At 42.9% G+C, this 16,246-nt stretch overlaps 1 protein-coding gene across 1 annotated transcript in view; it reads right to left on the bottom strand.

The window, feature by feature from the left end:
* Positions 1 to 16,246, bottom strand: part of LOC129838230 (fatty acyl-CoA reductase 1-like) — an 87,777-nt gene that overhangs the window by 17,801 nt on the left and 53,730 nt on the right. Inside the window, exon 3 of the mRNA XM_055905025.1 lies at positions 11,296 to 11,471. Within this exon, the coding sequence (XP_055761000.1) occupies positions 11,296 to 11,471 (176 nt within the window). The remainder of the gene's footprint in view (positions 1 to 11,295; positions 11,472 to 16,246) is intronic.

The raw sequence follows: 16,246 nt of genomic DNA, 5'->3' as shown, positions 1-16,246 counted from the left end.
GTGCAATTGTAACCTATGCCATCTACCTGAAATATGCACTTTTTTCTAACAAAACCTATCCCATACCATAAATATGTTATCAGACTGTCATCTGATGAGTTTTTTTGTTGGTTAGGGGCTATAAATATCTTAGTTTAGCCGAATTGGTGATGGCTACTGGTGTTGGTGGACAAATAAAAGATGGTGGATTATGCTAATGTGTTTTTAGGTAATAGATGTACATCTTTACATATTGTGTCTTCCCTGTAAAACATTTTAAAAATCGGACATGTTGACTGGATTCACAAGATCTGTGTCTTTCATTAGCTGTATTGGACTTTAATGTGTGAAAGTTAAATATTTAAAAAAAATATTTTTTTTGAATTTCGCGGCACTGGTTTTTCAGTGGGGGGGGGGGGGGTGTGCCGCTAGCGCCACGCTGATCCTAGACAGGTTAAACTTGGATTTTTTGTCAGGAACACATACAGGATGCTACCCTCTACAACATAACCCTAAATTCAAATCAAAACTCAAAACCTACAACCTGATTTTGGACGGAATTACGGAATCCCTGAAAGATTCACAACTACCAAGGATTATTACAAAGCAAATTCTCTGGAAAACAACAGTAACCTGAAAACACCACCCAACCTGGAACTGAGTGAGTAATGTTTATTCTGAAACTATATTCTATTGCCAAAAGCCAAGAAGAAAAATACATGACATTACTTTATAAGCATTGAATGAAACATAATTGCCAAGCTTGATACAGCTTCAACTAGCACTGACGTGTCAAGTGAGAGGTGTCAAAGACCATTAGCCCAACAATGGCAGGAGAGTCGAATAGTCTACCCCAACCAAATGAAGAGGCCTTAGAAGCTCCCTCCTGCTGTTCAGAGGTAATTAAAATACAGTACCCTGTGAGTGTAAAGAATGATAAGGAAAGAAAAGAGCACAAAATGAAGCTCCTTATGGAAAATCAAGAGACACTTTTTGCTGACTATTACAAAAATGGGAACATCAGCAACCTTATCTTCCACACAAACCATCCCCTGGCATGGCACAGTGCTATATTAGCACACTACCCCTCTGTTAAGAGAGGGGGGGTTAACGAGGGGTGGAAACTCAGGATACTTGAAAACGAGGACTCTGAGTCAGCTAACATAAATCTTTATAAGTCTGGAACAGTATTGGTACAGGGCAACCCCAAACAGTTTCAGCTGGACTTTCACCTAATCAAAGAATTAGCCCAGCAGGAGAAGCTCTCCCTTGATAAAGATACCCCCACCCCAAGCGGGTCAGACCAAAACTCTTCATCATATAACCCCACAGACGAGCAACCCTCAGCAGACAGTCAACCTCCCAGTACAGAGCACTTCTCCCTCAATGAAATGAAGGATAAATTCACCCAGCTGGAGGTAAGGCAGGTGGAGCTGGAACAGCAGGTGATTACACTCCAGTCAGCACAGACGCAGACAACAGTCCAGCACAACAACACCCCCTTAACCAGACCAGGAGAGCTGGAGGTGGAGAGAGGCACATCTGGACTCTGGACAGTTAAGAGACAACTTCAACTGGAGAAAGAGCAGAAGCAGGAGCAGGAGCAGAACAGAGCACTAGAGGAGAGGATCAGACTGCTGGAGGAGAGGGAGAGGGGGATGGAGGAGAGGATCAGACTGCTGGAGGAGAGGTTGAGGGGGATGGCATGTGACAGAGAACAACCCACTAGGGAGGTGGCCATCCCCACAGAGAAGCCAGCAGAACAGCCCACCTCATCACCCGACAAAAGTCTCGACACCACAGCAGAACAGTCCACACCAGACCCTGACCATAGAGTCAACATCACAGCAGAACAGACAAAAGAAAAACCCCAAGCCCAGCAGCTCTCACCCCCCCTGAGCACCCCCCCTGTCAGCCACCCTGATAGCCCTCCTGACAACCCCCCCACACCCACTGAGGACAAACACAAGACACAGATTTTTCTCCTTATGGACTCAAATGGGAAATTTATAGAAGAAAAAAAACTTTTTCCCAAACACAGTGTGTCTAAACTCTGATGTCCAAACACCCAGTGCGCCCTAGACCTTCTGTCTGAGGACAAACTAGGCTCACCTAGCCACATAATAATACACACAGGCACAAACGACCTGAGAGCACAGCAGGAAAGGGTGGCCACAGCACTGAAGGGAGTGATTGAAAAAGCTTCTTCTACTTTCCCCAATGCACAAGTGGTTATCTCCACCCTGCTACCACGAAAAGACTTCCACCCTGCTACAATACAGCGGGTAAACGCAAGCATTTCCAGTGACTGTGCCTCAAAACCAAATGTTTTCCTGGCCCACCACTCCACCCTGGACTTGAACAGCCTCTATGACCAGGTCCACCTCTACAAGGCAGCAGTGCCCACCTTTGCCCGGACTCTAAAGGACATCGCTCTCAAACGCAGCCCCAACACTTCACACAGGAGCAACAGATCAATAGACACCCCACCCAGACCAGCGAGACACCCTCCAAGACCTTCAGCACCCCACCCTGGACCTACACATAGAGGACCCACGCCAAGAGGACTTACATCCAGACCACAGCACCCCCAGACACACCCCCACCCCAACCAATCAACACCCCCTCACATCAACCATGCCCACACCCAATTTAGGCCCCCTCAGATCAGACCTATGCCACTCCTGCCCACCCCAAGCACCCCACCCCCGCAGAGAGGGCATCAACATGGAAGTCACACATACGCCCAGGTAGTGAGCGGGCAAACAAGCCCAACCCCCACTCTTACACTCGCCCAAGCCAATGGCATGTACCAGATGCTCAGCAGGCTCTGTTCACACTTACTGGCCTGAGGCCAAACCACGACCAACAACATTGGACACTTTATGGAACAAAAAGCCTTCACTATATCATCCTGGAATATCCAAGGCCTGAGGTCATCTGCCTTTGGCCTAAAGAGCAGGAACCCGGACTTCACCAAAGAAATCGGTAATGCAGACATTGTCATCCTGCAAGAAACCTGGTACAGAGGAGACGGACCCACTGGTTGCCCTCTAGGTTACAAAGAGCTGGTAGTCCCATCCACCAAACTACCAGGTGTGAAACAGGGAAGGGACTCAGGGGGAATGCTAATTTGGTATAGAGCAGACCTAACTCACTCCATTAAATTAATCAAAACAGGAACATTTTACATTTGGCTAGAAATTCAAAAGGAAATTATCTTAACAGAGAAAAATGTCCTCCTGTGTGCTACCTATATCCCTCCACTAGAATCCCCATACTTTAATGAAGACAGCTTCTCCATCCTGAAGGAGGAAATCAATCATTTCCAGGCCCAGGGACATGTATTAGTCTGTGGCGACCTAAATGCCAGAACTGGACAAGAACCTGACACCCTCAGCACACAGGGGGACAAACACCTGCCTGCAGGTGACAGCATCCCCTCCCCCATATGCCCCCCTAGGCACAACTATGACAACATAACCAACAAAAACGGGTCACAACTCCTGCAGCTCTGTCGCACGCTGGGTATGTACATAGTCAATGGTAGGCTTCGAGGGGACTCCTATGGTAGGTTCACCTATAGCTCATCTATAGTAACTGAGTAACTGAGTAACATTAAGAAATGCTATAGCTGGAAGGAATGCAGTTTGGAAACCTACCAAAACACAATTAGACAACAGCAAATTCAATCCCTTTTAGACTTTTTCCTGGGTAAAACGTTCCACTGCAATAGTGAAGGTGTAAACTTGGCAGTAGAAAATCTTAACAGTATATTTGACCTCTCAGCTTCCCTGTCAAATCTAAAAATCTCAAATAGAAAACCAAAGAAAATGAACAACAATGACAAATGGTTTGATGAAGAATGCAAAAATCTAAGAAATAAATTGAGAAACCTGTTCAACCAAAAACATAGAGACCCGGAAAACCTGAGTCTACGCCTTCACTATGGTGAATCACTAAAACAATACAGAAATACACTACGGAAAAAAAAGGAACAGCACGTCAGAAATCAGCTCAATGTAATTGAAGAATCCATAGACTCTAACCACTTCTGGGAAAATTGGAAAACACTAAACAAACAACAACACGAAGAATTATCTATCCAAAATGGAGATGTATGGGTAAACCACTTCTCCAATCTTTTTGGCTCTATAACAAAGAATAAAGAGCAAAAACATATACATGATCAAATACAAATCCTAGAATCAACTATTAAAGACTACCAGAACCCACTGGATTCTCCAATTACCTTGAACGAGTTACAGGACAAAATAAAAACCCTCCAACCCAAAAAGGCCTGTGGTGTTGATGGTATCCTTAATGAAATGATCAAATATACAGACAACAAATTCCAATTGGCTATACTAAAACTCTTTAACATCGTCCTTAGCTCTGGCATCTTCCCCAATATTTGGAACCAAGGACTGATCACCCCAATCCACAAAAGTGGAGACAAATTTGACCCCAATAACTACCGTGGAATATGCGTCAACAGTAACCTTGGGAAAATACTCTGCATTATCATTAACAGCAGACTCGTACATTTCCTCAATGAACACAATGTACTGAGCAAATGTCAAATTGGCTTTTTACCAAATTACCGTACAACAGACCATGTATTCACCCTACACACCCTAATTGACAACCAAACAAACCAAAACAAAGGCAAAGTCTTCTCATGCTTTGTTGATTTCAAAAAAGCCTTCGACTCAATTTGGCATGAGGGTCTGCTATACAAATTGATGGAAAGTGGTGTTGGGGGTAAAACATACGACATTATAAAATCCATGTACACAAACAACAAGTGTGCGGTTAAAATTGGCAAAAAACACACACATTTCTTCACACAGGGTCGTGGGGTGAGACAGGGATGCAGCTTAAGCCCCACCCTCTTCAACATATATATCAACGAATTGGCGCGGGCACTAGAACAGTCTGCAGCACCCGGTCTCACCCTACTAGAATCCGAAGTCAAATGTCTACTGTTTGCTGATGATCTGGTGCTTCTGTCACCAACCAAGGAGGGCCTACAGCAGCACCTAGATCTTCTGCACAGATTCTGTCAGACCTGGGCCCTGACAGTAAATCTCAGTAAGACCAAAACAATGGTGTTCCAAAAAAGGTCCAGTCGCCAGGACCACAAATTCCATCTAGACACCGTTGCCCTAGAGCACACAAAAAACGATACATACCTCGGCCTTAACATCAGCACCACAGGTAACTTCCACAAAGCTGTGAACGATCTGAGAGAAAAGGCAAGGAGGGCATTCTATGCCATCAAAAGGAACATAAATTTCAACATACCAATTAGGATCTGGCTAAAAATACTTGAATCAGTCATAGAGCCCATTGCCCTTTATGGTTGTGAGGTCTGGGGTCCGCTCACCAACCAAGATTTCACAAAATGGGGCAAACACCAAATTGAGACTCTGCATGCAGAATTCTGCAAAAATATCCTCCGTGTACAATGTAGAACACCAAAAAATGCATGCAGAGCAGAATTAGGCCGATACCCACTAATTATCAAAATCCAGAAAAGAGCCGTTAAATTCTACAACCACCTAAAAGGAAGCGATTCCCAAACCTTCCATAACAAAGCCATCACCTACAGAGAGATGAACCTGGAGAAGAGTCCCCTAAGCAAGCTGGTCCTAGGGCTCTGTTCACAAACACAAACACACCCCACAGAGCCCCAGGACAACAGCACAATTAGACCCAACCAAATCATGAGAAAACAAAAAGAGAATTACTTGACACATTGGAAAGAATTAACAAAAAAACAGAGCAAACTAGAATGCTATTTGGCCCTAAACAGAGAGTACACAGTGGCAGAATACCTGACCACTGTGACTGACCCAAACTTAAGGAAAGCTTTGACTATGTACAGACTCAGTGAGCATAGCCTTGCTATTGAGAAAGGCCGCCGTAGGCAGACATGGCTCTCAAGAGAAGACAGGCTATGTGCACACTGCCCACAAAATGAGGTGGAAACCGAGCTGCACTTCCTAACCTCCTGCCCAATGTATGACCATATTAGAGACACATATTTCCCTCAGATCACACAGATCCACAAAGAATTCTAAAACAAATCCAATTTTGATAAACTCCCATATCTACTGGGTGAAATTCCACAGTGTGCCATCACAGCAGCAAGATTTGTGACCTGTTGTCACAAGAAAAGGGCAACCAGTGAAGAACAAACACCATTGTAAATACAACCCATATTTATGCTTACTTATTTTAACTTGTGTGCTTTAACCATTTGTACATTGTTACAACACTGTATATATTTAATATGACACTTGTAATGTCTTCATTGTTTTGAAACTTCTGTATATGTAATGTTTACTGTTAATTTGTTTTGTTTGTTTCACTTTTGTGTATTGTGTACCTCACTTGCTTTGGCAATGTTAACACATGTTTCCCATGCCAATAAAGCCCCTTGAATTGAATTGAATTGAATTGACAGAGAGAAAGAGAGAGACCGAGAGAGAAAGAGAGAAACAGAAAAAGAGGAGGGTGAGAGAGAGGGAAAGAGAGAGGGTTGGCATCGTTGGAGGGTTGGCATTATAATAAGCCTCCCTCACACCCATTTATCCTCACACTTCATTCCAGCAATGTGCTTCCATTCTAAGAATAAACAAACAGAACTCTAGCTTTACCTCTCAGCCAGTCTACAGAGAAATATAGTGATTCTCAGCCACAGTCAGGCAGTGTAGACGGAGTGTGTATGTATGTGAGTGCAGATGTCAGATGTGGTTTGGCAGCGGTTGCCCATTAACGGCAGCGAGGGGACGGCTGTCATGACAGACAGACAGTCAGTGGCAGTGGCGTGTCACAGGGGCTAAGAGTGGTAGTAGGCCGTACCACAATTTGAGAACTATTATAGAGTACTAGACCAGTTTGAGAACTATTATAGAGAACTAGGCCAGTTTGAAAACTATTATAGAGCACTAGGCCAGTTTGAGAACTATTATAGAGCACTAGGCCAGTTTGAAAACTATTATAGAGCACTAGGCCAGTTTGATAACTATTATATAGAGTACATGGCCAGTTTGATAACTATTATATAGAGTACATGGCCAGTTTGATAACTATTATAGAGAACTATTATAGAGTACTAGGTCAGTTTGAGAACTATTATAGAGAACTATTCTAGAGCACTAGGTCAGTTTGAGAACTATTATAGAGAACTATTCTAGAGCACTAGGCCAGTTTGAGAACTATTATAGAGCACCGGGCCAGTTAGATTTTTTTTAAAGAGCACTAGGGTAGTTTGAGAACTATTACAGAGCACTAGACCAGTTTGAGAACTATTATAGAGCACTAGGCCAGTTTGAGAACTATTATAGAGCACTAGGCCAGTTTGAGAACTATGATAGAGCACTAGGCCAGTTTGAGAACTATTATAGAGCACTAGGCCAGTTTGAGAACTATTATAGAGCACTAGGCCAGTTTGAGAACTATTATAGAGCACTAGGCCAGTTTGAGAACTATGATAGAGCACTAGGCCAGTTTGAGAACTATTATAGAGCACTAGGCCAGTTTGAGAACTATTATAGAGCACTAGGCCACTTTCAGAACTATGATAGAGCACTAGGCCAGTTTGAGAACTATGATAGAGCACTAGGCCAGTTTGAGAACTATGATAGAGCACTAGGCCAGTTTGAGAACTATGATAGAGCACTAGGCCAGTTTGAGAACTATGATAGAGCACTAGGCCAGTTTGAGAACTATGATAGAGCACTAGGCCAGTTTGATAACTATTACAGAGCACTAGGCCAGTTTGATAACTATACCAGAGCACTAGGCCAGTTTGATAACTATTACAGAGCACTAGGCCAGTTTGAGAACTATTATAGAGCACCAGGCCAGGTTGAGAACTATTATAGAGTATTAGGCCAGTTTGAAAACTAATATAGAGCACTAGGCCAGTTTGAGAACTTTTACAGAGCACTAGGCCAGTTTGAGAACTATTATAGAGCACTATTATATAGAGTACATGGCCAGTTTGGTAACTATTATAGAGAACTATTATAGAGTACTAGGCCAGTTTGAGAACTATTATAGAGAACTACTCTAGAGCACTAGGCCCGTTTGAGAACTATTCTAGAGCACTAGGCCAGTTTGATAACTATTATAGAGAACTATTCTAGAGCACTAGGCCAGTTTGATAACTATTATAGAGAACTACTCTAGAGCACTAGGCCAGTTTGATAACTATTCTAGAGCACTAGGCCAGTTTGATAACTATGATAGAGCACTAGGCCAGTTTGATAACTATGATAGAGCACTAGGCCAGTTTGAGAACTATGATAGAGCACTAGGCCAGTTTGATAACTATGATAGAGCACTAGGCCAGTTTGAGAACTATGATAGAGCACTAGGCCAGTTTGAGAACTATTATAGAGCACTAGGCCAGTTTGAGAACTATTATAGAGCACTAGGCCAGTTTGAGAACTATTATAGAGCACTAGGCCAGTTTGAGAACTATTATAGAGCACTAGGCCAGTTTGAAAACTATGATAGAGCACTAGGCCAGTTTGATAACTATTACAGAGCACTAGGCCAGTTTGATAACTATTACAGAGCACTAGGCCACTTTCAGAACTATTATAGAGCACCAGGCCAGGTTGAGAACTATTATAGAGCACTAGGCCAGTTTGAGAACTATTATAGAGCACTAGGCCAGTTTGATAACTATTATAGAGAACTATTATAGAGTACTAGGACAGTTTGAGAACTATTATAGAGAACTATTATAGAGCACTAGGCCAGTTTGAGAACTTTTATAGAGCACTAGGCCAGTTTGAGAACTATTATAAAGCACTAGGCTAATTTGAGAACTATTATAGAGCATTAGGGTAATTTGAGAACTATTATAGAACACTTGGCCAGTTTGAGAACTATTATAGAACACTAGGCCAGGTTGAGAACTATTATAGAGCACTAGGCCAGTTTGAGAACTATTATAGAGCACTAGGCCAGTTTGAGAACTATTATAGAGCACTAGGCCAGTTTGAAAACTATTATAGAACACTTGGCCAGTTTGAGAACTATTATAGAACACTAGGCCACTTTCAGAACTATTATAGAGCACTAGACCAGTTTGAGAACTATTATAGAGCACTAGGCCAGTTTGAGAACTATTATATAGCAGTAGGGCAGTTTGATAACTATTATAGAGCACTAGGCCAGTTTGAGAACTATTATAGAGCACTAGGCCAGTTTGAGAACTATTATAGAGCAGTAGTGCAGTTTGAGAACTATTATAGAGCACTAGGCCAGTTTGAAAACTATTATAGAGCACTAGGGTAGTTCTAGAGCGAACACCACTGTGACTGTGGACTGCTCCTAACTGTGTGTTCCTCACTGTTCCAAGCCGCTGAGTCATTAAAGAATTCCACTATTGGATTTTCATTAGGGTGCTAGATATACTGTATCCTAGCAGCTATAGTGGCTATGGTGCTTATCGCTGCTTCAGTGCTAGGCGTGACTAGCCTTGTACATTTGCACAGCACAGATGTTGTGTCTAGGGCACTATCTTAAATGCTGTGGTCTGGGTCCCAGTGATTAAACTGTTGTCTGATTATGCTCCAACACCCCCTGGCAACTTTGTTTCCCTGGAGACGGGGTAACAACATTGTGTGTCAGACGAGAGAACGTGAGAGAGAACAGGGGAGAAAGAGAGAGAAATACAGAGGAAGGGATGGAGAGGTAGGGGTGAAAAGAGAAAAGACAAAGTGAAAGAGGGAGGAGAAGAGAGCTAGGATGCTGTTCAGAGAACACTCTCACAGCTTTTCCTTAACTGAGCTGTCAATCATGGCTAATGTCCCGCCTCCCCACACCTCCTTTCACCTCTCTGACTGCATCTCCTCCCTTAAGGGTGTCCTGTCTGTCCTACTCAATGGGATCTGTTCCCAGCAGCCACACAGACACCCAGACAGGCGTATTTAACAGTATGATGAAGGCTTGTGAGAATACACTGAGACAGATAGACACAGAGCTCTTTAATGTTTTAATAATCCCTCTGAACACCTCATTCCTGCTTCCTCACTGAGTAGGAGACATCTAAAGACATCTCTCTACCCCCTACAGATAGCTACCTGCAGACTCCTGTCATGACTTCCGCCAAAGTCGGTCCCTCTCCTTGTTCAGGCGGCGTTCGGCGGTCGACGTCACCGGTCTTCTAGCCATCGCTGCTCCACCTTTCAATTTTTTTGTCTTGTTTTCCTGCACACCTGGTTTACGTCTGCTCATAATTACTACGTGTATTTAGCCCTCTGTTCCCTCCATGTCTGTGTGGGGTATTGTTTATTGTCGAGGTTGGCACGCTTCCGGCTGGTTATTCGCCAGGTTTTATGTATACCTGTGTTTCGTGGCAGCCGGTACTTTGTACTTTGTTTGTGGTACTTTGTGCTGTCTTACTTGTTTTGGGCATTTGGTTTTGGTGACGCTGTTGCATTCTGGTCTTACTATGTGCCTCAGTAAAGTGCTTCGTGTCCACTCTTCTCTGCTCTCCTGCGCCTGACTTCAATGCACCAGCTACACCCACCGTTGACAACTCCCTGGATACATCTCTCTCTCTATCTGTCCGTCTCTCTCTCACCACATGGAACATCGATGCACTCTCTACTACGTGAGATGATGAAACCATATGGAATATTGAAAACTTAAACAGTTTCAAAATCCTTATTATAAATTCAATGTGACTATTCTATAAGACTTTTTTCGCTCAACATTGCATTGGATTTTGATGACTATTTCTGTAAGTGTTTGCCTGTCAACCATTTTAGGTCAACAATGTTGCTTGATAGACGCTACACAGACGCTATATTATCGTGGGATCTCTGTTGTGTTTCTCAACATTCTCATCTTACTCTAAATGTATCAGCCTTCCCATTAGTCAACACCAGAACACAAACAGTCCACACTATCAACCAAACATCACTTCCTGTAGGAAGTCCCTGGACAATGGGCACTTCCTGGTACTCGGGACAATGACAAAGCAAAACCCTCCAACCCCATAAACCAGACCCAAGTAAAACTTCAAAATAAAACACGTGTCCAAGATAAAGATGACCCTGGCCCCTATACGGGCTAAACTCCTCTCAACTAGAGACTGTCTACTGTGTTGACGTCATTTAATTGGATCTCTATGTCTTTGTACCTCTCTCTGTGTCAGACACAAGCTATGTCCATGCATTTATATAGAGTCAAACGGATTTGATTCGTTGAGTTGACAAAGTAGTGAGTTAGCATGATAGCTAGGTGATAGAGGAAGAGTTAGTGTGTAGGGGGTGTGGTCCTCACTTGAGGGGTTCGTCGAAGCGGATGGTGGCAGCACAGTGGAAGATGATGTTGACGCAGGAGGTCAGTCTCTCTACGTCCTCAGGACTGATGGCCAGGGCAGGCTGTGTCAACTCACTGCTGATAGGAACTATCTTCTGATGGAAGTCTGGGTTGTCCTCCCTCACGCGGTCAAACACCTGCAGGAAATGCACACATAGATGCATCAGATCATATCAACGTACGTCAAGCCATTGATTTAGCCAGGTCCATATGTAAAGGACACTATATGCATAGATGTCTGTAACAATTCTGTCCACATGGATGTTTGGCTGTAGGCTATTCCTCTGCACAACTGCTACTGTGTAAAGCCATGGCAGCTTTTACCTAACAATAGCACCATAGTAGTATTTGCAAGCCTCAGTATTAACAATATGAGTCATGTTGCCCGATGTAATTGATGAATTACTCTAGTATTTAAACACAGATCGAGCGGGTGTCAATATTAGCATTTTCCCACAATGCTCTAGTAGCAGCGGTGTCGCCCATGGGAGACCACACGTTGCAGTACTAGAGCTGTGTGTGTGTGTGTGTGTGTGTGTGTGTGTGTGTGTGTGTGTGACATGTTCCCTGTTGCTGTGACTCAGATGAGGCAGGGCGGGCACCCTACGGAACATGACACAGGAAATGAAACACCACCTCATTACCAAGGATGGAGATAATATCACTCCTTATCCTTCAAGCAAAAATCATTATAAACAAATTGTAGGTTTTAATCTTGAATAGAGGGAACTGTGTTTTAGGGCTGAATATAAGAACACAACAAACAGAAGGGAAGATAAAGTCTCTTATGACAGATGAGACATAAATCAAGTAGTTGGCCAGCGTACACCTCAGATTTGGCTCAGGGTGTCGAGAATTAAGGAAAACACAAAACACAGAAAATTGTACTGGACATTTCAGATTGCTAGTGATTAAGATTAGCATGTGTGAGTTATGAAATTGGCTGTGTGTGTGTGTGTGTGTGTGTGTGTGTGTGTGTGTGTGTGTGTGTGTGTGTGTGTGTGTGTGTGTGTGTGTGTGTGTGTGTGTGTGTGTGTGTGTGTGTCAGTTCCGGCTGCCCTGGTAAGCAGACCACTCTAAGTGAAGAGCAGGACAGATGTTGAGTAATGCCTCCAACAGCTGTTCATATCCATGTTCTCTCTCTCCATCTCCATCCCTCCCTACATATATCTCTCTTTCTATCTCCGTCTCTTTTCTGGCTCTCTAATGAGTCCATGTCGACTGCACTTTTCCTCACATCGTGACGAACTCTGATAAACTCTGTTGACCCCATTCACCCTGGTGGAAAAAGTCCCTGAGGTCACATTGTGTTGTCCTCCCCGTTCTGCTTTCTACTCTAGCTCAACCCATAACAGAGACAGAGACGGAGACAGAGACAGAGGGAGGGGGAGAGAACGGATCAGTTTCACTGTCTGTAGCCGGCTGTTTCCTTCACTCTTATCTGAATGGTCCCAGCCATACAGAAAACCACTGGTGCTGATCCTACAAAGCACTACTACTACACTGTACATCATGTATAGTACCAACACTACTACTACACTGTGCATCATGTATAGTACCAACACTACTACTACACTGTACATCATGTATAGCACCAACACTACTACTACACTGTATAACATGTATAGTACCAACACTACTACTACACTGTATAACATGTATAGTACCAACACTACTACTACACTGCACATCATGTATAGCACCAACACTACTACTACACTGTACATCATGTATAGCACCAACACTACTACTACACTGTACATCATGTATAGTACCAACACCACTACTACACTGTACATCATGTATAGTACCAACACTACTACTACACTGTACATCATGTATAGTACCAACACTACTACTACACTGTACATCATGTATAGCACCAACACTACTACTACACTGTACATCATGTATAGTACCAACACTACTACTACACTGTACATCATGTATAGCACCAACACTACTACTACACTGTACATCATGTATAGTACCAACACTACTACTACACTGTACATCATGTATAGTACCAACACTACTACACTGTACATCATGTATAGTACCAACACTACTACTACACTGTACATCATGTATAGTACCAACACTACTACACTGTACATCATGTATAGTACCAACACTACTACTACACTGTACATCATGTATAGTACCAATATAAATCACTTATACAGTGGGGAAAATAAGTAATTGATACACTCCCGATTTTGCAGGTTTTCCTACTTACAAAGCATGTAGAGGTCCAAAAATCCAGAAAATCACATTGTATGATTTTTAAGTAATTCATTAGCATTTTATTGCATGACATAAGTATTTGATCACCAACCAACTAGTAAGAATTCTGGCTCTCACAGACCTTAGTTTTTCTTTAAGAAGCCCTCCTGTTCTCCACTCATTACCTGTATTAACTGCACCTGTTTGAACTCGTTACCTGTATAAAAGACACCTGTCCACACACTCAATCAAACAGACTCCAACCTCTCCACAATGGCCAAGACCAGAGAGCTGTGTAAGGACATCAGGGATAAAATTGTAGACCTGCACAAGGCTGAGATGGGCTACAGGACAATAGGCAAGCAGCTTGGTGAGAAGGCAACAACTGTTGGCGCAATTATTAGAAAATGGAAGAAGTTCAAGATGACGGTCAATCACCCTCGGTCTGGGGCTCCATGCAAGATCTCACCTCTAGGGCATCAATGATTCTGAAAAAGGTGAGGGAGCAGCCCAGAACTACACGGCAGGACCTGGTCAATGACCTGAAGAGAGCTGGGACCACAGTCTCAAAGAAAACCATTAGTAACACACTACGCCGTCATGGATTAAAATCCTACAGCGCACGCAAGGTCCCCCTGCTCAAGCCAGCGCATGTCCAGGCCCGTCTGAAGTTTGCCAATGACCATCTGGATGATCCAGAGGAGGAATGGGAGAAGGTCATGTGGTCTGATGAGACAAAAATAGAGCTTTTTGGTCTAAACTCCACTCGCCGTGTTTGGAGGAAGAAGAAGGATGAGTAAAATCCCAAGAACACCATCCCAACCGTGAAGCATGGAGGTGGAAACATCATTCTTTGGGGATGCTTTTCTGCAAAGGAGACAGGACGACTGCACCGTATTGAGGGGAGGATGGGTGGGGCCATGTATCGCGAGATCTTGGCCAACAACCTCCTTCCCTCAGTAAGAGCATTGAAGATGGGTCGTGGCTGGATCTTCCAGCATGACAACGACCCAAAACACACAGCCAGGGCAACTAAGGAGTGGCTCCGTAAGAAACATTTCAAGGTCCTGGAGTGGCCTAGCCAGTCACCAGACCTGAACCCAATAGAACATCTTTGGGGGGAACTGAAAGTCCGTATTGCCCAGCGACAGCCCCGAAACCTGAAGGATCTGGAGAAGGTCTGTATGGAGGAGTGGGCCAAAATCCCTGCTGCAGTGTGTGCAAACCTGGTCAAGAACTACAGGAAACGTATGATCTCTGTAATTGCAAACAAAGGTTTCTGTAACAAATATTAAGTTCTGCTTTTCTGATGTATCAAATACTTATGTCATGCAATAAAATGCAAATGAATTACTTAAAAATCATACAATGTGATTTTCTGGATTTTTGTTTTAGATTCCGTCTCTCACAGTTGAAGTGTACCTATGATAAAAATTACAAACCTCTACATGCTTTGTAAGTAGGAAAACCTGCAAAATCGGGAGTGTATCAAATACTTATTTTCCCCACTGTATAAGTGATTTATATTGGTACTATACATGATGTACAGTGTAGTAGTAGTGTTGGTGCTATACATGATGTACAGTGTAGTAGTAGTGTTGGTACTATACATGATGTACAGTGTAGTAGTAGTGTTGGTACTATACATGATGTACAGTGTAGTAGTGTTGGTACTATACATGATGTACAGTGTAGTAGTAGTGTTGGTACTATACATGATGTACAGTGTAGTAGTAGTGTTGGTGCTATACATGATGTACAGTGTAGTAGTAGTGTTGGTACTATACATGATGTACAGTGTAGTAGTAGTGTTGGTGCTATACATGATGTACAGTGTAGTAGTAGTGTTGGTACTATACATGATGTACAGTGTAGTAGTAGTGTTGGTACTATACATGATGTACAGTGTAGTAGTAGTGTTGGTGCTATACATGATGTACATACTTGTTCTCCCCACTGTATTACCACAACAGGCTGTAGTGGGCAATCAAACACCATCTCATAAAGTTTCCCCTACTACAGAATCAATGTAACCTTTCAGAATCAATGTATCATGTCAGAATCAATTTTTCCTGTTAGAATCAATGTATCTTGTCAGAATCAATGTATCCTGTCAGAATCAATGTATCCTGTCAGAATCAATGTATCCTGTCAGAATCAATGTATCCTGTCAGAATCAATGTATCCTGTCAGAATCAATGTATCCTGTCAGAATCAACGTATCTTGTCAGAATCAATGTATCCTGTCAGAATCAATGTATCCTGTCAGAATCAATGTATCTTGTCAGAATCAATGTAACCTGTCAGAATCAATGTATCCTGTCAGAATCAATGTAACCTGTCAGAATCAATGTATCCTGTCAGAATCAATGTATCCTGTCAGAATCAATGTAACTTGTCAGAATCAATGTATCCTGTCAGAATCAATGTATCCTGTCAGAATCAATGTAACTTGTCAGAATCAATGTATCCTGTCAGAATCAATGTAACCTGTCAGAATCAATGTATCTTGTCAGAATCAATGTAACGTGTCAGTCAGCCTTGTAGTAAACAAGCATAATTCAAGACAAGAGAGAGGGATAGGAAGAAAGAGGAAGAGAAATTGAGAGAGAGAGAGAAAGGGAGAGAGAGAGGGAGAGAGGAAGAGAGGGGAGGGGGAAGAAAGAGTGCATTAAGGTCAGAGGGA

This window comes from Salvelinus fontinalis, chromosome 39 (assembly GCF_029448725.1).
Source record: "Salvelinus fontinalis isolate EN_2023a chromosome 39, ASM2944872v1, whole genome shotgun sequence".
NCBI classification, from domain to species: Eukaryota; Metazoa; Chordata; class Actinopteri; order Salmoniformes; family Salmonidae; genus Salvelinus; species Salvelinus fontinalis.
The sequence above is the reverse complement of the archived record's forward strand: the minus strand, read 5'-3'. Positions and strand labels throughout refer to the sequence as shown.